This window comes from Haliotis rubra, unplaced genomic scaffold, assembly GCF_003918875.1.
Source record: "Haliotis rubra isolate DU_JTF1 unplaced genomic scaffold, ASM391887v1 Scf2, whole genome shotgun sequence".
Lineage (NCBI taxonomy): Eukaryota > Metazoa > Mollusca > Gastropoda > Lepetellida > Haliotidae > Haliotis > Haliotis rubra.
The window spans coordinates 2,641,893-2,669,223 of record NW_025766002.1 but is presented as its reverse complement, the minus strand read 5'-3'; the positions used below and the strand labels follow the sequence as shown (position 1 = coordinate 2,669,223).

The following is a 27,331-nucleotide window of genomic DNA, read 5'->3' as shown; positions in this document are numbered from 1 at the left end:
TGGTTCATTTAGACTATTTTACCCCTTTGCAGAAATATCGTTGTTACAGCTGATACAGATGTTTTGTTCTGGGAATATATGTAAGTCTTCAATATTATGGGCGAATCAAAGTTGATGGTTGCAAAGAAATACTTAGCCCATATACTAACAATGTACCACATATGGAAGGTTCATTTCTGAACTTCATTTAGTTATTTAAACCGGTTGTTTTAATGAAACTCATTTTTTAAATAAATGTATTGAACTGCATCTTTATGATTATTTTAATGAGGCTTCCTTGTCAAAGCCTATGGATCCTTTTTAGGATTCTAACCAGAGATGATATGGTGTTGATCACGTTTAGAATCAAATGTCTCAATGCCACAAAACCTTTCTGGTAAATGATATTTATATTAGAAGGATTACGGTATCCACCATCTGCTTGATAACAGGTCTGAGGGGCTTCACTATAGATGGTAATTGCCAGACCATCTTGTTTCAATTAGCGCAAGTTCGATGTGCTTGTCCATGACTCCTCCTTACAGTGGGCAGGATGGTTGAGCTAGAGGTACACTTTCTGAGGGATACTATGTGTAGCTGACGTCCCTTGAACACTCCTGCACAGTCGGTTTGTTGTCTTCTTGTCAACTGTTTATTGTTTATCAGCTATTAGCTCAGAAGGGTGTAAACGCCAAGCCAAAATCTTTTCAGCTGTCTCTTGGAAAAGAAAATTTTCTCACCTACAGAAAGTGGTATCTGAGATGACTATGCCACAATGTTGAATTATTGACCTTCATAGCAACTTTGAAATGAAGGTATGATAGTAGTGCTGTTGTCATTATTTGTTGCCGAGTGGCATTGATTTGCCACAAGCAGTGTTGGATCAACCTGTACATTTGCCTGTGGGCATGTTCTCTGGCATTAACTCAGTGATACAATGAAGAGAATCAGTTTGGTTTAAAATATGTAAGTATGTAACTTGTTCAGACTATTTTGGAATTGCTTTCCAATTGTCCGAGTGTTGTTTTGTTGTTCAGATCACCAGTCTCTCTTTTATTGTTGTTCTGATTCACAGTCTGTCCTACATGAGTCTTATCCTAACTAACCCTTGAATGTCCGGGTCAGAATTGGTCTTCCGTAACCCATGCTTTTCTTGTGAGGTAACTAACGGGATCGGGTTGTTAGGCTCACTGACTTGGTTGACACATGTCATTGTATCCCAATTGTGTAGATTGATGCTCATGCTGTTGATCACTGGATTCTCTTGTCTAGACTCAATTATTTACAGACCACCACCATATACTTGTAATATGTTGCTGAGTGCAGCGTAAACCTAGACTCATTCACTCTAATCCTAACAGCCTAATAGACTTCATGTAAGCTTTTGTTTTGTTTGTTTGGCTTTCTTTGTCAGGATTCATTCAATCTGTTTTGTCTCAATGTCTTTATCTAATCTTTCCCAAAGTTCCATGGCCAGAGATCATAAGTTAATGCATAGGTTGTGCACAAGTAAATTCAACTCAATACAATCACAGTGTTCTTCCACATTAATTTTCAAATTCAATCTTTTTTTTTGTTTTGTATGAAATGTTTTTCGTCTCACTCTTTCAAAATTCATGTAACTGCCTTTTCAGAATAACTCTCATGCTGGGTCATAAATGCCTGTTTAAATTGTTCATCCTTTCATTAAATGTACCTCTAGAGCATTCTATCTACAATTTTTCTGTCTGTTAGATGAAAATAATGTTATATATTTTATGTGCCTGACTGTGATTCAAAGAAAATTCCGAATCATAATTTATGAGGGTCGGTGGGGTATGAAATGTTTTTCGTCTCACTCTTTCAAAATTCATGTAACTGCCTTTTCAGAATAACTCTCATGCTGGGTCATAAATGCCTGTTTAAATTGTTCATCCTTTCATTAAATGTACCTCTAGAGCATTCTATCTACAATTTTTCTGTCTGTTAGATGAAAATAATGTTATATCTTTTATGTGCCTGACTGTGATTCAAAGAAAATTCCGAATCATAAGTTATGAGGGTTGGTGGGGTAGCCTTGTGGTTAAAGTGTTAGCTCGTCACGCCAAGGACCCAGGTTCGATCCCCTACATGGGTACAATGCGTGAAGCCCATTTGTGGTGTCCCCCGCCGTGATGTTGCTGGAATATTGCTAAATGCGGCAGAAAAACCATACTCACTCACTCACTCACATGATTTAAGAGTAAAGTCAAGAAAACATTACCTTGTTAGCAAGTTGCCTGTTGTTTCAATATTGAATGTATAATTTAACACCTGTGTATGAATGTGACACTGGTGCCAATTTATATGTATGAAACAATTAACACTTGTTTGTCAGTGAAAATACATGGAAATAAAATTATGCTAAACATATACCGTATGAATATCCATTTGACATGTTTACAAACACAGTTTTGTTTCTCCCGTCAAGATGAAAACACCCCTCTCCAAAGTGGAGAAGTCTTGATTAAGGTTCAGAAGTTGCAACAGTTTTAGTGCTACGATTGTTGAACAATAGTTTGGCACTGCGTGGAGCTCTGTTTAGTAATTGCTTGATCAGCAGTCGAAAAGTTGGTGAGTCAGTAACAAACCATACGATTTAAGGATAAACATCTTCTTGTTTATTGCATAGTGTGACATTCAGATGTAGATTCTTACATTGTTATCAAGCTTTTTCTATTTTCTATGATTTCGTTGCATTACTACAAATTATCATGCTTCCATGTTTTAAGTCACTGGTGCGCTGGTCCAGACACAGTTCTTAACAGACTATGTTACAGATAGATCCCGTCAGAGTTCTGAGTCAATAATTCATTTGTTCATCCGATTCCTACTGTTGACCTACAATAGATCCGAGTCCTACCATAGATCCAAGTCCTACCATAGATTCCAGTCCTACCATAGATCCGAGTCCTACCATAGATTCAAGTCCTACCATAGATCCGAGTCCTACCATAGATCCAAGTCCTACCATAGATTCCAGTCCTACCATAGATCCGAGTCCTACCATAGATTCCAGTCCTACCATAGATCCGAGTCCTACCATAGATCCGAGTCCTACCATAGACTCCAGTCCTACCATAGATCCGAGTCCTACCATAGATTCAAGTCCTACCATAGATTCCAGTCCTACCATAGATCCGAGTCCTACCATAGATTCCAGTCCTACCATAGATCCGAGTCCTACCATAGATCCGAGTCCTACCATAGATTCCAGTCCTACCATAGATCCGAGTCCTACCATAGATTCAAGTCCTACCATAGATCCGAGTCCTACCATAGATTCAAGTCCTACCATAGATCCGAGTCCTACCATAGATCCGAGTCCTACCATAGATTCCAGTCCTACCATAGATCCGAGTCCTACCATAGATCCGCGTCCTACCACAGATCTGAGTCCTTCCATAGATTCGAGTCCAACGACAGGATCGATGGTGTACGTCCACGTCATATTTCTTTACAAAATATAAGAAGTGGCCATTGGAACACAATACAAGTTCCCGAAATGAATTACTCTTCGGTCATTAAGCCTGTAAACAAGTCATGTCCTGCTTACTGCCATGATTCTCTCCAAGCGCTACAAACATGAGGTGTTAAGAGGAATTTGACGGTTGCAGTGTGTTATTGCATGATGTGTCCTTGAGGATAATTCCATCTCCTGCTTCATGAAATCAAGCAAACAGGTTGAGGTTTGCTGAAGTTTACATTGTTTGATATGCAGAGTGAGTGAGAGAGTATGGTTTTAAGCTGCTTTTAGCAATATTCCAGCAATATTACATTGGGGGACACCAGAAATGGCTTTCACACATTGTACCCATGTGGGGAATGAAACCCAAGTCATTGTAGTGACGAGCGAATGCTTTAACCACTTGGCTACCCAACCGCCCCTGGATATAGTGACAGGACTACAAAGGATAGTTTTAATATATGTATTAAAGTTTTGTTTTCAGAAGTGACAATGTGTTTTGTATTTTCAGCTGATGTTAAGATGAGGGCGAAGCCTGAGAAGACAGCTCCCCTTGGGAATGCCAAGTCATCTATTTTGGAGTCTGAACACAGGGTGCTGGAGAGTAAGTATACCGTGTGGTATATGTTACTGTATTGTTGATGACACATCCTGCATGGTGCATAGCAGGTGATATTGTCACTTTATCGTTGATGACACTGGGTACTGGACAGTAAGTCATGCGATACAGTCAGTATATCATTGATGACACTTGGCATTGGACAGTAAGTCATGCAATACAGTCAGTATATCATTGATGACACTGGCACTGGGTACAGTCAGTATATCATTGATGACACTGGGTACTGGACAGTAAGTCATGCGATACAGTCAGTATATCATTGATGACACTGGGTACTGGACAGTAAGTCATGTGATACAGTCAGTATATCATTGATGACACTGGGTACTGGACAGTAAGTCATGCGATACAGTCAGTATATCATTGATGACACTGGGCATTGGACAGTAAGTCATGTGATACAGTCAGTATATCATTGATGACACTGGGTGACAGTAAGTCATGTACAGTCATATCATTGATGACACTGGGTACTGGACAGTAAGTCATGTGTCATACAGTCAGTATATCATATCATTGATGACACTTGGTACTTGGACAGTAAGTCATGTGATGACAGTCAGTATATCATTGATGACACTGGGCATTGGACAGTAAGTCATGTGATACAGTCAGTATATCATTGATGACACTGGGCATTGGACAGTAAGTCATGTGATACAGTCAGTATATCATTGATGACACTGGGCACTGGACAGTAAGTCATGTGATACAGTCAGTATATCATTGATGACACTGGGCATTGGACAGTAAGTCATGTGATACAGTCAGTATATCATTGATGACACTGGGCATTGGACAGTAAGTCATGTGATACAGTCAGTATATCATTGATGACACTGGGCATTGGACAGTAAGTCAGTACAGTCAGTATATCATTGATGACACTGGGCATTGGACAGTAAGTCATGTGATACAGTCAGTATATCATTGATGACACTGGGCATTGACAGTAAGTCATGTGGATACAGTCAGTATATCATTGATGACACTGGGCATTGGACAGTAAGTCATGTGATACAGTCAGTATATCATTGATGACACTGGGCATGGACAGTAAGTCATGTACAGTCAGTATATCATTGATGACACTGGGCATTGGACAGTAAGTCATGTGATACAGTCAGTATATCATTGATGACACTGGGTACTGGACAGGTCACAGTAATCATTGATGACACTGGGCATTGACAGTAAGTCATGTGATACAGTCAGTATATCATTGATGACACTGGGCATTGGACAGTAAGTCATGTGATACAGTCAGTATATCATTGATGACACTGGGCATTGGACACTGTATAGTCAGTATATCATTGATACAGGAGTATATCATTGATACAGTCAGTTATCACTGATGACACTGGTTGGACAGTAAGTATATCTTGAGATACAGTCAGTATATCATTGATGACACTTGGTACTGGACAGTAAGTATATCATGTGATACAGTCAGTATATCATTGATGACACTGGGTACTGGACAGTAAGTATATCATTGATGACACTGGGTACTGGACAGTAAGTATATCATTGATGACACTGGGTTGACACTGGGTACTGGACAGTAAGTATATCATGTAACACAGTCAGTATATCATTGATGACACTGGGTGGACAGTAAGTATATCATTGATGACACTGGGTACTGGACACTAATATATTAAACGATATAGTCAGTCTATCATTGATGACACTGGGTGGACAGTAAGTATATCATGCATACAGTCAGTATATCATTGATACAGTCAGTATATCATTGATAACACTGGGTACTTGACACTAATATATTAAATGATAGAGTCGGTATATATTGATGACATTGGTTACTGGACAGTAATATATTAAACGATATAGTCGGTATATCATTGATGACAGTGTATTGTGTGGAAGTTTAGTGTGTGGAACAGATCGATCCAAATACAGGGCACAGGACAATGAATATATAATGTGAGGTAGCTGATATATAATGGAAATTGCTATTGACATAAGATACAAAAAAGTGTGTGTAGTGGGTGAATCATGTGTGAACCATTACTTGAATCATGTAAAGGTTTTCACTGTAAGGTTATTTGAAGCTTGCTCTTGGTTTCTGCCATTACAAACTGTGTTCAACTTTGATATGATGCAATGTATATTATAACATGCTGATGTGCTCTTGTTTGAAGTGATTATTTCATGAGAACCTAATGTCTTCTTCCAGGACTTACCTTACCGGAGTATAAGATGAGGTTTCGATCTCGGTTCCTAAGCCTACACAAGGTTCACCGTCGGCGCCGGCCAGTGCTGAAGGTGGTTGGACATAACAAAGTCCTCTTGGATTCTCACTATGGCAACCAAGCACAGGTTAGTCATCACATTATCCTTCAGGTCTAACATGCACGGAGCATTCTTAGTGGCATGGCTGTTACAGCTGCTTCACTTGAATAAATATACGAGTCAAAAGAAGTTTAAGAACACAATTCTTCCATTCTTCTTTTTGTGTAGTGGGGCAGTGAGGTTGTCTAGTGGTTAAAGCGTTCGCTCTCCACGCTGAAGACCTGGGTTCGATTCCCCACATGGGTACAATGTGTGAAGCCCATTTCTGGTGTCCCCTGCCGTGATACTGCTGGAATATTGCTAAAAGCGGCGTTAAACTAAACTCACTCACTCACACTTTTGTGTAGTATATCTATCAGTTTAACGGTGGCAATCTGAGAAAATCAGATGTTCCTTACTTCTTTTGAGTAGAATGGTTGTCCTACTATTGATTTGTTTTGCAATGCTTTTTTCTGAATTTAACAGTTTTATTAGACAGGTCATGTGGAAAGCTGATAATTATGACTTTTCCAATGTTTAATTCCTGCAGTAGCATTTCAGACATTTTCACAAACATGAAACAGACTTTGGTAGGGGTTTAGGTTAAGAAATGTCATGAAGCATCCCTACTGTTCTGTAATGATTGGGCTCTGACAGCAGTGTCTAACACCAGTGTTCCTATTCATGTTATAGGAATGGTAGATCAATGGCTGATTGAGAATGTGTGCTGTTACCCAATATGATCAAAAGGTACAGATGTTTTATTGCATGTTTGAAACTTGACCCTGTGGAGGAATATATTGGATCATTCTTGGTGCTGGAATATTGATATAGTTTGGAGTCAGCTTATGTTAGCTAGAGCAGAGATAGAGAGGTTTGCACTGCGTAACAAAAACTTTTTGAAGGGCAATTCACTCTGCAAAGGTGCATTCGGTAGGTTTGCCAGAGTGAATTTGAGTTAGAATCCCATTTTCTTGGTTTGTCTGAGCCTGGGGTTATTCAAAGTGTTTAACATACTAATGGTATCACTTCATCACCACCTTTTAGTGTGTTACCCATGGTTTGGTTTGAAGTTTGTGGAAGGTATTAGAAGTTGGTTTAGTTTCGGTCAGATTATGAAGAAAATTGTGGCTTGCTGTTCACAAATGTACACTCAGTGCGGCTGTCTTTCCAATGACTTGTCAAAACTTAGGAGGGGCGGTGGGGTAGCCTAGTGGTTAAAGTGTTTGCTCATCATGCACAAGGCCTGGGTGCGATTCCCCACATGGGTACAATGTGTGAAGCCCATTTCTGGTGTCCCCTGCTGTGATATTGCTGGAATATTGCTAAAAGCGGCGTAAAACTAAACTCACTCACTCACTCACTCAAAACTTCTGAAACATCTTGAGCTATGTAATACATCGTCTTTAATCAACTGTGTTGATTCTGGGTTAGAATGTGTCCCCCACCTTAGTTTCTTGTACAGTGGGGATGGTTTAAGCATTTACTTGTCACAGACCTGGGTTCAATTCCTCGAGGTATGATAAAGCAAACAATTAGTACTGTTCAAAAGATGAAGAGTGACCAATTCTTTCACAGGACAACAGTTCATCTGTGAGTGAGTGAATGTGTTTATGCTGCTTTTAGCAATATTCCAGCAGTATCATGGTGGAGGACACCAGAAATGGGCTTCACACAATGTACTCATGGGGAATTGACCCTGGATCTTCGGTGGGATGAGAGAAGGCTTCAACCATTGGCCCAGTTCATGTGTCATTCCCTAAGAAGTTGAAGAAAACCCAATTCTGCCATTTGAGTTGAGTTGGGGTTTACGTCACATCGGCATTATTCCAGCCATATAGTGACAAGATCAAGTCTGCATTCACACCCATTTTTTAATACAAAGTCCAAAAGATTTAGAAACTCAAGAAACATATATATTCATGACTTTATTATTTACAAACAGAATATGTCATAGGACCAAATTAAAAAACAAGCAATCCGTCCTTCACGTAGTTACAAGATACAGGTCAACTTCCCTCAGGTAGCTAACAATGAGATGTCCACTGACGCGGGAAAACAGGTCTTTCAGATTTATCGCTTCATAATGTGAGTCCCTTGCAGTTGTTAAGTCCACACAGTCAAGTAGTATATGCTTGATGGTGAACACTTCATCGCAAGATACACATAGGAGGTCCATCTCCATCAGTTTTGAGCAGATAGTCATGAGTATACCGACTGTGGCCAATACGACATCACCGTAAAATACCTCATCTATAGACAATCTGTCATGACATGACATAGTAACTGTAGTAATATGACGGAATCAGGTGATCTTTACTTCTTTTCAGTAGTAGATTTCTCCATGAGAATTGATGAAACAACTATCTTGATATCTGTGTCTTACAGACTGGCCCCGGTGCTCTTCTCTATCTCTAACCTCTATGCCTAACCTGTCATGTTTGTGTAGTGTCCCCTACTCTCTATTGATTTAGTTTTGTCAGGACCCAGTAACATATCGTATAATTTACCAATTTCCACTATATTTCTGGAAGAGAGATAATGGCTTAAATCATTGTCATGGGTTAGTGATTTCTGATTTGTGCATTTTACCTGTTGCTTGCAGCTTGCAATACTTATCTGCCGGGAATAGCTGCTAAAAATTGTTGATGCAGCGTTAGGCAATTTTCACTCACTCACTGCAGTGCCACCAACAATGGTTCAGGATTCATGATTTTGGTTGGAAGGTTTTGGGGCATTCAGAAAAAGTGCATTGCGGGTGGGGGTTCCTTCCATTTCGGCATGTAATGCAAACGCCATTCCTGTTCAAGGAATCATTATGTACGTCAAGTTATTATGTTAACTGTGTCCTGTGTAGTATTTGAACCTATTACAAAACATACCTACCAGCTCCTAGTATGTCTACTGGACCAGGCATGGGATAGGTTTATACTTTCAAATCATGTTTTCTGAGGTTAGCTGGCCAATGTACTGGGTCTGTCATTAGGCTTTGGGTCTGGACCAGGGTATTGTCTTGACAGCTGGTCATGTAATCTCCCTATAATGTCCACCAGCAGGGGATCAAGCAGGACGTCCAACAGGATTAGCCACAGAAACTGATTGAATTCACAGTTCCATGCTTGCTCATAAATGTCAAATAGTATTACTGTCAATGAACATTTTTGGGTGCTGATTTTGAAAATGTTCCGAATGGATTTTGTTCGATATGTTGACAAGTCATCACTAATTTCATGTGTATTCAGAAGCAAGGGGTAATGGTTTCAAGGGCATTGTTGTGAAGGTTCATTGACCTTTTGTCAGGGTAGACTTTGTTAATTATGATCTGGTTCATTTTGGGAGTTGTTTCTGAATTATTGACCGTTCATGAGGGCAATATCACTGATATTGACCGAGGGTAGCACCCAAGGTCAATAATTGTTCTACTGTACAACAAAAATTTCAAATTCAAAGATAAATTATTAATATGTCACAGGAACCCAGAGGAAATGATGCACGTGAAGACTCGCATTCCACTCTTACTGATTGTTTGTAAAATATTTGTTTCCTTAACAGTTCATTATCTTCATCATGCAGAGCAATACCACTCTAGATCGCTGCACAGCTGCACTGCCTTAATGAAGGTCATGTGACTATCTCAGCCAATGAAAATACAGATGTAATTTGTAACTATAATAATGGTTATTTCGTAGGGAATCTGATCAGGTAGCCAAGCGAAGGGGAACCTGCTCAATAGAGTTATCTCATTCAAATTGGGCCGGTTTGAATTATGTCCGTCAGTAACAGATGAGTAGACATCTGTTTATCACGACACTAAACTTTTGTAGAAACCATCAAGGCAACTAAAGCTGACTCCAGCATACGCCCTCATTTGTCACCCTCCTCATGTCTGTCTTAGAAATGACAACAGATCATTATGCAAGATGACACAGATTACATGGGGTTTTTTTTATTCATTCATGTAGTTTATCTGTCACTGTTCCTGGTACAGCATATCTAGAATATGGTAATATCAGGACAGTGTCCACTGTTTCCCTGTATGATGTATGATGTAGCACACATATTCTATTATGACAGTTTTTTATCTAGACATTAGCTAAATGGTGATTCAGCATTATGGAAGAGATATCATTAAATCTGGAAGGCATGTTGACCTCATTTTGCATGTGGGCGGTGGGGTAGTCTAGTGGTTAAAGCGTTGGCTCGTCACGCCGAAGACCCGGGTTCGAATCCCCACATGGGTACAATGTGTGAAGCCCATTTCTGGTGTCCCCAGCCGTGATATTGCTGGAATATTGCTAAAAGCGGCGTAAAACCAAACTCAGTCAGTCAGTCAGTCATTTTGCATGTCCCAATTTGAAATTGCTGAATTATTTCATGCAGGAAAGTGTACATATATGCTCTGTACAAGAACGATTTTTTAATTGTTTAGTCTGTTAAATGTCTTTTGTGAATATTCGTTTTTCTCGAATTGTATTTGCTGAAAATGTTGAATATCTTTTTCGAGCAGTTTTAACTCACCAGTTCTTGTGTTATCAATTAATAGTTTCTCATTACACACAATTGGATGCTACTTGCTATATAATATGATGAGGATTCAGAGAAACCTTGTGATTGACAGGGCAGGTATTCTGGAACATTGCTTAAAGAGTGATAACAATCCAGATCCACTTTTGCTGAATTTGCTTTGGCCAGTAGTTAGTTCAAAGTGAGAACTTTATATTTTCTGAAGTACGTTTTGTTTGTTTGGACACAGCTATATAACTTGATAATGGGATCGGCTGACTTGGTTGACACGTCATCGTATCCCAATTGTATAGATCAATGCTCATGCTGTTGATCACTGGATTGTCTGGTCCAGACTCGATTGTTCACAGTCCGCCGCCATATAGTTGGAATATTGCTAAGTGCGGCGTAAAACTAACCTCACTCACCCACTATCTATAAGGGACCAGCATGAACGTGAAACACTATCATCTCTGTCAGGATTTAGTACCGAGCACTCCTGGTCTATTTCCTTCTATAATCAAGAGAGCATCTGTAGTGACAGAAAGCACAATCCCACCACAATACGCTAGCATTAAACAACAACCAAACCAAACATTAGATAACTTAAGGAGGTATCGGGTAACCCAGTGGTTAAAGACATTGTGGATGGAACATTGCTACAAGCGTGTAAAACTCAAATCACTACCTTTGAAATTAATTATCCCATTAAAAGATGTTACACCAGGTATGAGGCTTACCTGTAGCATGTGGACAAAATATTAATTGATCTTCAGTAACCCATGCTTGTCGTAAGAGGCTACTGACGGGATTGGGGGTTCAGGCTCGCTGACTTGATTGACACATGTCATCGTATCCCAGTTGTTTAGATCGATGCTCATGCTGCTGATCACTGGATTGTCTGGTCCAGACTCGATTATTTACAGACTGCCACCATATAGCTGGAATATTGCTGAGTGTGGCGTAAAACTAAACTCACTCACTCACTCTGGTATGATTTGGGAGGGTCAGTAGAGCTGGTCAAAATCTCCAGATTTCCATGTACATTCAGTTTGGATGAGGTTACCTGGCACACTGGCTGTCATGATGCTTTAATAGAATGGTTTTGAGTTCATGCACTGAATCATTAGCTTAAACACATAGTTTTAGTCAGGATATTGATGATTTTGAGTGTAAATATATCCCAAGCAGAGCTTGATTCTATTTGATGAGTGTATGTACAAGAGAAGAGTACAGGTTTATGTGTTTCACATGACAATACAGAAGTCGGTGAAAGCTTGACAGGTCATGACATTTAGTCCTTAAGTCTATCGATACAGCAGCTGAAAGCATGTTACAGAAAGACAATTTGAAGAGGGACGAGGGACTACCTATAATCAGACATGCTTACCTCCCACTGATAAAGACAGATCACTTTGAAAGTAAGTGATGCAAAACCCTTGCGAAATACAAAACCATCGCATGATGTTTAGTCAGGCTGTCTGGCCAGTCTATTGTGCAGTTGTATAGCAGTTGTCAATCAATTCTCCAGTGTCTCCTTACAACAAGGAGACAAGAGGTGAGTGACGTAGGAATGACGCACAAGAAGACAGCCTTCCGACAGGGATCTCCACGTGTATAATAGGCAAGCTTCAAAGCTGCAGCTAAAGGGACAGTAATTATGAGATGTCTTCTTTTCTCACTTCATCCAATAATCAAGGAAGTTAATCGTATTACCTGACTGTTGGTTAGGGAACTGCAACAGTAACCTGCCCCTGCCTATTGTCTAGTACAGAACCTACGTAGATATATACAGACCTGAGACACTATGGCGCCAGAGGATCATTTTCTATAGGTATTGATGATGTCAAGATGTAAAGGCTTTCGTAAAGAATCAATACACGTTTGTTAGGTTATAGCAGAAGATATTAACATATTATAATTACTATGTACACTATGAAATGAAATATTATGTACCACCTGGCCAGGTAATAACTTGATGAGATACTTGGGAAGGATGTTAACAATTCAGAGAATATGACTGCAACAATGTTCCAACTTCATGGGTTCATGTTATTGCTGAAAGAAGAAACGTGGACAATGTTAGAAGTTGTTGAAAAACTCATAGCCAATCAATCCAGCCTTAAAGATAACTGGCTAGTTTATAAAAAGATTCCATGCAAATATGTTCATCATAAAAGCATCAATTCATGATACTACTTCATAGACATTAAGCCATGGAACTACGTTGAACAGACATAACCCAATGGTATCACTCCAGTCAGTGACAGGAGACAGTGGTGCCACTTGAGTGTGCAGAGGCATGACACCGTAGTTGTACCACTTCATTTGAAGGAAGAGGACATTGTTACCACTATATGTGGAGGAAGAGGACATTGTTACCACTATATGTGGAAGAAGAGGACATTGTAACCACTTCATATAGAGGGCTGAATGACTGAGTTTTACGCCACTTTTAGCAATATTCCAGCAAGATCACGACGGGGACACCAGAAATGGGCCTCACACATTGTTACCATCTCATATTCGCACCTTACTATTTAGATATGGTTTTGGTTGTATTTGGTTATCACAGACAGTTGGCAATGCAAATATGTTTATTAGACAGTTTCGTATGTGGGCTATTGATATGTTTAAGCAGGAATGGCATTCAACTATTAATGAAAGCTCTAGATATTATTCATATCGTCAATTTAAGTCGTTGCTTGAGCCAGAGTGTTATCTTGCTCACCTTCAATACAGAAATGTTCGCAATGCTTTTATGTTTTAGATTAGGCCTTAATGATTTATTAATTAACCATGGAAGATAGGTTTCTATGGAAAAAACTCAAAGGTTATGTCCATTCTGTTATATTATTGAAGACGAATTCCATTTTATGTTTATTTGTCCTGTATATGAAAATCTAAGAAATAAGTATCTACCGCAACTGTCTTTATCTCAAATCAACGTTAATCTGTTGTCTTCTTTACTTTCCTGCAAAGAACCTCCAAAACAACACAAAGTTGCCCTATTTATCTACCATGCATTTTTGTTAAGAAAAGAATTGATTAGTTAGAAAGTTGATTATATATGTCATTGTTAAGATGTATCTCTCTTGTATATGGGCCTATGGCCTTTCATACAATAAAGAATTGGAAAAAACACCAGTGGGGAATCGAACCCGGGCCTTCGGTGTGACGAGCTAACACTTTAACCACTGGGCTACCCCACCACCCTTCATGTGGAGGAATAAGACATTGTTACCACTTCAAGTGGAGGAATAAGACATTGTTACCACTTCTTGTGGAGGAAGAGGACATTGTTACCACTTCATGTGGAGGAATAAGACATTGTTACCACATCATGTGGAGGAATAAGACATTGTTACCACTTCTTGTGGAGGAATAAGACATTGTTACCACTTCATGTGGAGGAATAAGACATTGTTACTTCATGTGGAGGAAGAGGACATTGTTACCACTTCTTGTGGAGGAAGAGGACATTGTTACCACTTCTTGTGGGGGAATAAGACATTGTTACCACTTCTTGTGGAGGAAGAGGACATTGTTACCACTTCATGTGGAGGAAGAGGACATTGTTACCACTTCTTGTGGAGGAATAAGACATTGTTACCACTTCTTGTGGAGGAATAAGACATTGTTACCACTTCTTGTGGAGGAAGAGGACATTGTTACCACTTCATGTGGAGGAAGAGGACATTGTTACCACTTCATGTGGAGGAAGAGGACATTGTTACCACTTCTTGTGGAGGAAGAGGACATTGTTACCACATCATGTGGAGGAAGAAGACATTGTTACCACTTCATGTGGAGGAAGAGGACATTGTTACTACTTCATGTGGAGGAAGAGGACATTGTTACCACATCATGTGGAGGAAGAAGACATTGTTACCACTTCATGAGGAGGAAGAAGACATTGTTACCACTCCATGCAGAGGAAGAAGGCACTGTTACCACATCCAGTGGTCAGGTTTTGTGACTGTTGTGTTTCATCATGCTCTTGATGATGAGAAATTGTTTATCATTATATTATACATTGGTTCATCTGATCAGATTTAAATATTTACATGAAACATTATCAACGATACCCAACCCAAAATGCAGATCTGTCGAGTTGTCACTGTAAGATTGATGTGGTTGAAATAATTCAGCATCCACATTTGCATAATCATTCCTGCAAGAGTTTAGGGAAATAATAGAACAATTTGTTTTTAAGGAATACATTGATTTTTCTTTTCTATTAAACATCACGTGGCACAGTTCCTTGATTGTATTGACATGGAGTACAAAGTGTCACTGCTTAACGGTGAAGTTTCCATTTCAGTACCAGCAGAGGGGGAGCTCATCATTTCTTGATGGGCTCATGGCCATGTCATTCACAAAAACGTTCATGCATTAATGATTAATTACCATTTAGCTGAGTTTGTCAATATTCGCCATGGAATAGGTCAAGGTTGAAGAGTGAAATGTTTGCCTGTCTGCTTGGTCCCGTAATGCTTGGTTTGAGGGGCCAAGGGAAATCAGTAAAATGAGTTGCTTGCGTCATCAGTGCTGAAATTGTCGCACAGCAATTTTTCAGGTCAGAAACGAAGTGATGATATTTCAAAACGATATTACTGACGTGCTTGACATTAATAAGGGATGACACTTGTGTACTACAGTGACAACTGGCAACCAAATTTGTACTAATTAACTGGCATAGCTTTTGTGATATTTCTGTCATGTGAGATGGCACTTTTGTTATCAGCTGTCAGGAGAATGGACATTTTGGGAAAAAGTGTTGTATATAATGAAAGGATAATGCATTTCATTTGGCTGATAGTGATGATTGGTTTGACATTTGTGCAAAGTGAAATGTCGGATAAGCCGATTTGCTTTGGGCCATAATTAGTGGACGTCTTTATGTATGTGAACGGCTTCTGAAGTATGAACTATCTATCTTTTATGTAAATGTAAGTGTTGCCATTAGACTTTATTGTTACAGATGAGCCACTGATGTGAAATTGAATGTAAACGGCCAGCGGAAGAAATGTTTGGTATTGATAGATAAGAGATATATAGAAAGCGGTGTGGCTGTTGACGTCCCTGATGGGTTTGATAGACTGGATAATGTGTGATTGATGCTGTTCTACAAACAAAGTCATTGTCACTGTCTTTCTAGGGAAATGAAGCGTTTTATGGACTTCTATATGCCCAATCATATTTTCCACAAGGATGTGTTAATTGTTTGATTAATCTTTATTCTTTTCGGAATTTCTTTGTCGTCGTCTCATTTCAGCTCAATATGATTTCCCAAGCTGTTAAGTTTGGCTTCTTTACAGCACAAGTCAGAATTTTACTGTCTGTTATGTTTGGTGATTTCACAAAGTTTTCTTGTTGGAACCATATCCTCATCATTTGCATAAGGGACCGTTCATAATTTATGGCTAGGGGGTGATGATGATTTTTTTGGAGAAGCATGTACAATGTGAATGTACCCCCTAAAATTTAGTTACAAAGTAAGTGACTCGCCCTGCATGTCATGTAGAATATCAATTACCTTCCCTTCCCATAAGTTTAAAGCATATTTCAATATTTCTATGGACAAAATTGCAACCCCCAAATCATCAAAATTGCTGACCCCCTGCCTCCCCAGAACAAAATGGGTGACCCCCTAAAATCATCATCCCCCCAGCCATAAATTATGAACGGTCCCTAACTCTTTTGGTATACATGTTCCCATAGTTACTATGTGGTACTTAGTATATTTTTTATGCTTTTTTTCAAATAAATTAATGTGCTACTTCCACACAACTTATGTTGACTCTTCATATCCCAGATATTGTCTCTGTCAGCTGTACATTGTCTGCAGATGGATCCTTAGTCTTGCTATACAAAAGACCAATATGATAATACAATCTTGCTCAGTAGCATCACCAAAGTGTCAGTCTGAGACCTGCGGGGATAGTGGGGTAGCCTTGTGGTTAAAGCAGTCGCTAGTCACGCAGAAGACCTGGGTTCGATTCCCCACATGCATAGTGTGTGATGCCCATCTCCCATGTTATGATATTGCTGGAATATTGTTTAAAGTGGCATAAAACTATACTCACTCACTCACTCACTCACTCACTCACTCACTCACTCACTCACTCACTCTCTCTCTCTCTCTCTCTCTCTCTCTCTCTCTCTCTCTCTCTCTCTCTCTCTCTCTCTCTCTCTCTCTCTCACTCACTCTCTCTCTCTCTCTCTCTCTCTCTCTCTCTCTCTCTCTCTCTCTCTCTCTCTCTCTCTCTCTCTCTGCTTTTTCTTATGCATTCCACTTCTAAATGCCTTCAAAGATTTTATGATGTAAGTGGAATATATCAAAAGATGTTAAACCAAACTCACTCACTCACTCACTACAGTGTATTTTGTTTTTATATTTCAAAGCTGCACTGTTACAAAGTCATTATTATTCACCATGATGACACTGCACCACATTATAATAATATCTTTGTGACATAACAGCCAGCCAGTGGTGTAAAGAATTCAGCGCATGTCTGGTAACTCTAATTATCACTGCAACAATAGTTCCGAACAAATACCAGCTTAAGTTGTCGTCAGTACAATCTGAAGATGATGACAGTGGGATTTTACCAGACAGGGACAAATATTTGTGCTTCCTTTGTGGCTTGTAGGGGCTTGTCCCGTAATCCACAACCATTGTTTGGTAGCACCTCTTGCAGCCACTCGATACCATCTAGCAGCGTGGTCCTGTTGTTCATGATAGTTCAAGCAGGATGGTTGTTCACAGTATTGTGTTCAGCATATCACTGTTTAAGGTCAGCTGAACATTGCATTATAGGATATGTAGCACATCATGCATGCATGCATGTGTTTGTGGTTTTGGGGGCTGCTTGTACTACCTATCAAACTGTCTAACTCCAGTAAAAATATGCCATATGATAGTCCAGACTGTTTCTAGTTATATACACCCACGAAGATCCGGGTTAGAATTGGTCTTCAGCAACACATGCTTGTTGTAAGAGGCGACTAATGGGATCAGGTGGTCAGCCTCGCTGACTTGGTTGACACATATCATTAATATCACTGAGATACCATTTGACAGATTATCACAGGACCGATCGGATACTAATCCTTGTTTTGTTTCTTTAGGCTTGGAAACAACAAGTACCTTCTTTAAATGTCTTTAATAGAAAGTAACATACCAAACCTGTGTTTTATCAAATATTCCATAGTGAAAAAGACAGTTGTGTACAGAATTCCCATGCTGTTATAGACAGGTGTACAAGGAACCTGGTGTATATGGAATGCCAGTGTTGTTATATAAAACCCAGTTTTTACGGAATGTCTGAGTTATTATAGAAAGTTGTATACAGAAATTGGTTGTTGCAGAATTCCCATGTAATATATAATTCCCATGCTATTATAGACAGGTGTACATGGAACCTGGTGTATATGGAATGCCAGTGTTGTTATATACAACCCAGTTTTTATGGAAAGTTGTATACTGAACTTTGTTGTTGCAGAATTCCCATATTATTATGGACAGGTGTATACGGAATGCTAGTGTTATATAAAGTTGTATACAGAACTTTGATGTTGCATAATTCCCATATTATGGACAGGTGTATACGGAATGCTAGTGTTATATATAGTTGTATACAGAACTTGGTTGTGGCAGAATTCCCATATTATTATAGACAGGTGTATACGGAATGCTAGTGTTATATATAGTTGTATACAGAACTTGGTTGTGGCAGAATTCCCATATTATTATAGACAGGTGTATACGGAATGCTGGTATTATATAAAGTTGTATACAGAACTTGGTTGTTGCAGAATTCCCATATCATTATAGACAGGTGTATACGGAATGCAGGTATTATATAAAGTTGTATACAGAACTTTGTTGTTGCAGAATTCCCATATTATTATGGACAGGTGTATATGGTATGCTGGTATCATATAAAGTTGTATACAGAACTTTGTTGTTGCAGAATTCCAATATTATTATGGACAGGAGTATACGGAATGCTGGTATTATATAAAGTTGTATACAGAACTTGGTTGTTGCAAAATTCCTGTGTTATTATAGACAGGTGTAAAGTGAACCTGGTGTATACAGAACTTGGTTGTTGCAGAATTCCCATATTATCAAAGACAGGTGTATACGGAATGCTGGTGTATACGCAATGCTGGTATTGCTATATGAGGTTAGGAACAAGACACAGTTTATGGGGAATGTCCGTGTTATTATAGAAAGTTGAACCAGAATCTGGTTGTTATCGAATTATGCCATTGATGAAAAACAATGTCTAACATTGACAAATTTGTGTATGGACACTTGCAAATAAAGATCACAACTTTGGCAGACAACATTAGCATTGGCAGAATTGATCCAAAGTATCGGTCAATTGCCAGAGAGTACCGAAAATCAATTCATCAGCATTTATTTCGATTTCTGTGAGATTTGCATGGATATCACATGCCAGTTGGGAGCAGTGAGGTACAAATGATTCAATATTTTACACATGTACCAGATTGTTGCATTGATCAGAGATTTTCAGGACTGTTGGGATCTTCTATTCCATAGAGGACACAACTGTGAAATCCCAACAGCCGTGTGATGACGGAAGTGGCATAAAACATGTCTAGAATACCTGGTACTTTTCTTTCTCGCTAGAGAAAGATTTGCACACGAAACATGATGTGACTGATTTAAAGAGCAACCACTTGAAACTGGTGTAATGTAATGCAAGATTTGTTAAAGGTCATGTTTTGAGATAATGAAAAGGTACCGATAAATATTGTTTGTCTTTATATATCTTTTTTTTTAGGTCACTTTCAAAAACCTTGAAAGCCTCAAGTGATCATGTTGCATTGATTTGTTTACAGCATGGGCAACCAAAATATGAATGTATGACTTATAGGCATTTCAAATGATTTATGTAGAAAATAACACATTTCTCTTGCATTAGAATTGGTCCAGAGCAGCTTGTGGTTGTAAGAAGAAGACTTTATTGATCAGGTGTCAGGGTCAATGACTTCGTGTATTTCATGTCATCGTATCCTGGTTGCATGGATTGATGCTCACAATATCAGTCACTGGTACAGATCATTTAACTGAAATATTACTGAGAGCAACTTTGAACAGCAAACTGAGCTATCACATTATTTTAAAACCCATGCCAGAAAAGAAACCTCTTCCCACTGGAAGCCTTAAGGTGCACAGAAACCTAGTTTAATTTAAGTATTTTAACATTTTTTTATAGCGATAAGAATTGTTTTTCTGGTTGATGGAATGTACAGTATTTTAAGAAACATTTTTGTTTGTTTCAGTTGTTTGATTTGTAAACCAAGTTTATGAAAAGTGTCTTAATTAGAGAGAAGACACCTGCCTAAATTGTGCTTTTGAATTATTGTGAAGAGATCTACCTTTGAAATTTCGACCGACTATCTCATTAATCAGCAAGCAACATGACCAAAAACTTCAGCCTTCAAATACTAATAGTACAACAATGACTTTTCTCTTGAACTTGATTTTCCCCATTTACGGTTTGACTTCAAACTAAATGGTTCTAAATGTTTCAAACATTTTTACTTGAGTTGGTCTAATCTTTTGAACACAAACACCAAGTTAGCCATGATATTTTTTTGTTTACGAGCAGCACATCTGCCATTGCTGTACCTGACTTATGTCCTTTGTGACAAAAACATTAGACCTTTATTTTGAGAATGTTTGTCACAGTCGCCATGAAAGAAGACGTAATGGGTTCCTGTTTGTCATAATGATTTGATGCAGTTGTGTACGCAAACTTTAGTCCTTTTTGACATGGTATCCAGTGAGAAGCTCTTCTTGACATTGTTTATTTCGAGCTTTGTTGTGTAATATATGTTGTTTTCTCTGGCTTGTGTACTGTACCAGAATCGATAATTATAGCCAGTATGTGGTGATGAACATATATCACTTAATGAATTCGTGCAGAGGGTTCCTGCATGTTTCAAATGTTTGTCGTTCCGCATGATTTACATGTCACTCCTGTCTTTCATTTCAAGAGTTTCATGACAAATGTGACTTTTATGTCCATGAAATCTGGTTCACCAAATAACTGACATTACTCACTGGCATTAATGTTTTCGGTTTCCATTTATTAAAAAAATGTTTAAAGTGCTTATACTCAGGCAATGCAAAACCATTCTACACCATTTAAGTGGACTGTTATAAGCAATGTTTTTGAGAAAGTTCGGAGCAATATTCTATGTTTCAAAGACCAAATACTAAATGAAACATGTACAGTTGCTTCCCTTTGGGATGCCAGGAACCAGTGGTCATGAGCTTGAATCCCAGTTTATCCTGATTACGTTTGTAGATTTGTCAGCACAATTTCTATGTATGTTGGCTTCATCTAAGTAGTAAACGTCTAAAAACTTCATCACTTCAGACTTGCCTCACACACCAAGTGGGCAGGTTTTCAAATGATTGAAATACTTTTCAAAGAGGCATTGAACCAAACTTGCTCCTTTCTTCCCCCAAATCCACCAACCCAGAAACCCAACACATCCACCAACCTAACCACACAACCACAACCACCAACACACAACCACACAACCACCAACACAAACACACAACCACCAACACAAACACACAACCACCCACACAACCACACACACACAAACACACAACCACCAACACAAACACACACACACCAACACAAACACAAACACACAACCACCAACACAAACACACAGCCACCAACACAAACACACACACACCAACACAAACACACAAACACCAACGCAAACACACACACACCAACCCACCACTCAGACAGACAGACAGAATCACTGACTCAGTTTGCAATTGCTGCATGCAGTTTGCCTGATAATTCCATGTTCAATTTTTTAATGTCTGTTTTTTTGCCACATCTTTTCAAAATGTGACAATTTCCATTTACATCGAAATCTCAATTACTGGTCACAAGGACGAAAAAAAGCAAATTGGCTTCCTTGTTTAAAAACATGGAGAAAATATACCACTTAGCTGTGGCCTGGAGCCACCTCCTCAACAGCACACTTTGAACATGTAGTTTAGCAAACAAGGCATATTTTGCCATCTAAGCTGATGATGTGCATCTAGTAGGTGATTCGACAGGGCGCTGTGATAATAAGTGTTGCAGTGAGACGTTATCATTATACACTCTTCGGCAAAAGTTGCTCGAGTCCATTACAAGGTAATCTCTTGATTTCACTCTTCGCCTACACACCTCATAAAATGTAGCGCCTTGACAATCTTTATACCCCACTTTGGCGAAATTGCTCATTTTCGTCAGAAATGTCATGGAAATTATGAAAAGTCAGCGTGGAAAGTCGTGTGAGTCATTTCCGGGGCTTAGAGTTAACGGGAAATATAGTGAGGTGGAAAAACAGAAGTGACACATTGTTATGTTCTCAGGAATTGATTCCGATTGTTTATTGATAAGAGGGTGAAACAATGCACTGCAGGTATTGGTTGTAATTGTCACTGGGTAACACATGGGTAATGGATTTCCTCATCTGGCGGACTGCAGAGTTGGATGTCCCAGGTTAGGTGTTTAATGCTAGTTCATTGTTATCAGCTTGGTTTTAATTCACAGGATTTTATCTTGCAATGGTGTCATAAATATATTCACATTGTCTTATGGCGTGGTATAACTGAAATAATGGGCAGAACAGTGTTAAATACTAGTCAGCTATCCCATTCCTTTACATATGGTCACAAGGTTTAGAGCCATGTTGTATATAAAACTGTTTAATGTTGACATTAACTAGGTAGACTGCATTGTTCGAACCCTGAATGTTCCAAGGTTTATATTGCTCTTGCTCTTATTTCACAAAGTGTATCAAAATACTAAGTTCACTTCCCCACATGGGTACAATGTAAGCCCAGTGTCCCCATGCGTGATGTTGCTGGAATATTGCTGGAATATTGCACCAAAGCAGTCAGTCAGTCACAAAGTGATCAAAGTACTAAGTTCACTTTGTGTCGCCCTGTTTCACAAAGTCAGTGCTAATACTGTCGTATCAGTCAATGTTACAGTTTAGAAATGCTACAACGAAAGTTACGAGATCTTTGGCTTACAAGAGCTTTGTGAAATGGGGCCCACATTTCTGTGACTATGTACAATATTAGACCAGATTAGTGTAAAACTTTGTATTCATGCTTTAGAATGGGGAGATGTATCTGCTAAAGTTAGTTACATATAGGTACACTCACTCACTCGGGCGGTGGGGTAGCCTAGTGGTTAAAGCGTTGGCTCTTCACGCCGAAGACCCGGGTTCGATTCCCCACATGGGCACAATGTGTGAAGCCCCTTTCTGATGTCCCCCACCGTGATATTGCTGGAATATTGCTAAAAGCGGTGTAAAACTAAACTCAGTCAGTCACTCACTCACTCACTCACTCACTCACTCACTCACTCACTCACTCACTCACTCACTCAGGGAGACATGCAGGGACAGTGGGGTAGCCTTGTGGTTAAAGTAGTCACTCGTGACACAGAAGACCTGGGTTCGATTCCCCACATGCATACTGTGTGTGAAGCCCATTTCTGGTTCCCATGCTGTGATATTGCTAGAAGTGCCATAAAACTATACTCACTCGCTCACTTTAACGCTTTCAGTAATATATTTATGTATTTTTCCTTTGGAGTGATTTCAATTTTCATTCGATTCATTTGGCCAGTTTGGTTTTGTGTGTTATATTGTTATATCTAAACAATGAATTATATTCCTTGCAGTGTTTGCTGTCAGAGTTGGGGCATTGGGACTTCAATGTATTCAGCCTGGACACATTGTCAGCGGGTAAGTACACATTAGGATGTCACAAGACATACTGACCACCATGTTTCTGGAGAGCAGTGATAGCAATAAAGGACAGATTGTGAGCATCTGTTCAGACTGAGAAGACCGCCTCCGTGGTGTAGTGGTTAGAGCGTCCGCCCGGAGAGCGGAAGGTTGCGGGTTTGATTCCCGACCGCGTCATACAAAAATATGTTAAAATATGGTACTTGTTGGTCCCTGCCTGGCGCTCAGCATTAATGGGTACAACAAGGACTGGTCGGCTCGGAGTCAGTATAATGTGTCTGAGTGGGGTATTCATGCTTTACTGCGGCATGGTATCTCAGTGTGCTAGCACTATAAAACCAGCTTCAGTCTGGGCTAGTACAAGCAGCCGCACATACACATACACACGCATGCTCGTCGTCATATGAGCGAAATATTCTCAAGCACGACGTAAAACCCAATTTCACCTCAGACTGAGAACATAATGGAGACTTAGATATTAAGGCTTAATGTATGGCACTTACAACTATCTTAGCGCTAAGAGACCTTCGAAAACCTAGGCCCTGGTTCTTAGTGCTGTGACTAATGTTCTTTGCATAGACTTGTGATAGCTCTGGTGCTTAGGTCATTTTACTGAAATGGCAAACATAAAATAAGTGTAGATACCAGATCCCTGACACAGCAGTAGTGTAGACACCAGATCCCAGACACAACAGTAGTGTAGACACCAGACCCCTGACACAACAGTAGTGTAGACACCAGACCCCTGACACAACAGTAGTGTAGACACCAGATCCCTGACACAAGAGGTGTAGACACCTGATCACTGACACAACAGTAGTGAAGACACCAGACCCCTAACACAACAGTAGTGTAGACACCAGACCCCTGACACAACAGAGGTGTAGACACCTGATCACTGACACAACAGTAGTGTAGACACCAGATCCCTGACACAACAGTAGTGTAGACACCAGATCCCTGACACAACAGAGGTGTAGACACCAGATCCCTGACACAACAGAGGTGTAGACACCAGACCCCTGACACAACAGAGGTGTAGACACCTGATCCCTGACACAACAGTAGTGTAGACACCAGATCCCTGACACAACAGAGGTGTAGACACCTGACCACTGACACAACAGTAGTGTAGACACCTGATCCCTGACACAACAGAGGTGTAGACACCAGATCCCTGACACAACAGAGGTGTAGACACCTGATCCCTGACACAACAGTAGTGAGACATCAGATCCCTGACACAACAGTAGTGTAGACACCAGACCCCTGACACAACAGTAGTGTAGACACCAGACCCCTGATACAACAGAGGTGTAGACACCAGACCCCTGACACAACAGAGGTGTAGACACCTGATCCCTGACACAACAGTAGTGTAGACACCAGACCCCTGACACAGCAGTAGTGTAGACACCAGACCCCTGACACAGCAGTAGTGTAGACACCAGACCCCTGACACAACAGTAGTGTAGACACCAGATCCCTGACACAACAGTAGTGTAGACACCAGATCCCTGACACAACAGATCCCCTGACACAACAGTAGTGTAGACACCAGATCCCTGACACAACAGTAGTGTAGACACCAGATCCCTGACACAACAGTAGTGTAGACACCTGATCCTTGACACAACAGTAGTGTAGACACCAGACCCCTGACACAACAGTAGTGTAGACACCAGACCCCTGACACAACAGTAGTGTAGACACAAGATCCCTGACACAACAGTAGTGTAGACACCAGATCCCTGACACAACAGTAGTGTAGACACCAGACCCCTGACTCTACAGTAGAGTAGACACCAGATCCCTGACACAACAGTAGTGTAGACACCAGATCCCTGACACAACAGTAGTGTAGACACCAGATCCCTGACACAACAGTAGTGAAGACACCAGATCCCTGACACAACAGTAGTGTAGACACTAGATCCCTGACACAACAGAGGTGTAGACACCTGATCCCTGACACAACAGAAGTGTAGACACCAGATCCCTGGCACAACAGTAGTGTAGACACCAGATCCCTGGCACAACAGTAGTGTAGACACCAGATCCCTGGCACAACAGTAGTGTAGACACCAGATCCCTGACACAACAGTAGTGTAGACACCAGATCCCTGACACAACAGTAGTGTAGACACCAGATCCCTGACACAACAGTAGTGTAGACGCCAGACCCCTGACAGAACAGTAGTGATGCAAGATCCCTTACACTCCAATAATCCAAAGTGGTATCACATGCAGTAGCAGATCAATAGTAGCTGCTCACATGTGGTAGTATATCCAAGAACTGTGTAGCCAGACTGAGTCGGATGATTCTCACAGAGTGCCGTAAACTCATTATTGCTCTAGATTGTGTTAAACACGACTTGCATATAATTGTGTTGAGCACAACTTGCATGTAATAGTATTAAATACATATTGCATGTTTTTGTGTTAAACACAACTGGCTTATAATGGTGCACATACTTTTGGTTTGCATGCAAGTCTTGCATATATGACATGTCTTCAAATCATCAGTCTTTGTTACATCATAACCATAGCATTACTGTAATTATGTATAATTCTTTCCTCATGTTTATTCAGCTAGTCTTGTAGATGTGTGTCACCATCTTTTATGGGCAGAGTGTATACATCTAGAGGACACCGCCATACTTAGTAAAACAGACATGTGCCAGTTATATGACAGTCATTATGTAACTAGAAATAATAACCCCTCCAGGCTCTTTTATATAGACATTCTTCGCTGTTGTTTACGTGTCGGAAGTACACCGTTAAAATACCAACATCCTCATCAGTAAAACACTCTTGTATAAGTGTTTTTTATTGCTTCTTTATCGCAGGCCAGGGAGACTTATCAGCTTAGCGAGCATACGTTTCCACACACATAAAAAAGTGGCTGCCCATATATTTGATAATTTTTTGCCCCAAACCTTTTATTTATTCCATAGATAGAAATAGTTTTTGGAATTTATGAAGTTGAAACAAAGGTCTTTGTCAAAAACTGAGGCAATATTTCAAATTGGTTAAAAAGAGAAATATTATTAATAATGAGTTTCTTTCTCCTGAAAATGAACGTATCATGTTTTTGTAATGTCTACATGATTGTCTTTTGTTGCTTTGCAGGTCGATCTCTCTTCCATATTGCATTCCAACTTTTCCAAAATTATGATCTCATATCGGTCTTCCATCTAGATGTTCTCAAGTTAATGAGGTGTTTTAGTAAGTATTGTTTTCTTTGAATGCTGCATAAAAATATGCATTAGGAATATTGCCACCATAATGCTGAAAACCCTGTTGGATTCTGGGCCAAATATATCTACTCGTAATGTCCCTGCTGCTTATTGTAAGAGGTGACTGACGGGAAGAAGATGACTACCAGGTGTAACTTGTGTGTTCCATTGTGGGACAGTGGGTACAAGGTGTGAAGCCCATTTCTGGTGTCCCCAAACATGATATTGCTAAAAGTGGCGTAAACCTATGCTCACTCACTCACTTTGTGGGACAGTGGGTACAAGGTGTGAAGCCCATTTCTGGTGTCCCCGCCATGATAATGCTAAAAGTGGCGTAAACCTATGCTCACTCACTCACTTTGTGGGACAGTGGGTACAAGG

At 39.8% G+C, this 27,331-nt stretch overlaps 1 protein-coding gene across 5 annotated transcripts in view; it reads left to right on the top strand.

The window, feature by feature from the left end:
- The window catches only part of LOC124275351 (high affinity cAMP-specific 3',5'-cyclic phosphodiesterase 7A-like), a 103,905-nt gene that overhangs the window by 60,973 nt on the left and 15,601 nt on the right, over positions 1 to 27,331 (top strand). For all 5 annotated transcript variants that reach the window (XM_046710855.1, XM_046710852.1, XM_046710853.1 and 2 more), the window contains exons 3-6: positions 3,975 to 4,067; positions 6,289 to 6,431; positions 23,645 to 23,708; positions 26,844 to 26,939. In XM_046710855.1, the coding sequence (XP_046566811.1) occupies positions 3,975 to 4,067; positions 6,289 to 6,431; positions 23,645 to 23,708; positions 26,844 to 26,939 (396 nt within the window). The remainder of the gene's footprint in view (positions 1 to 3,974; positions 4,068 to 6,288; positions 6,432 to 23,644; positions 23,709 to 26,843; positions 26,940 to 27,331) is intronic.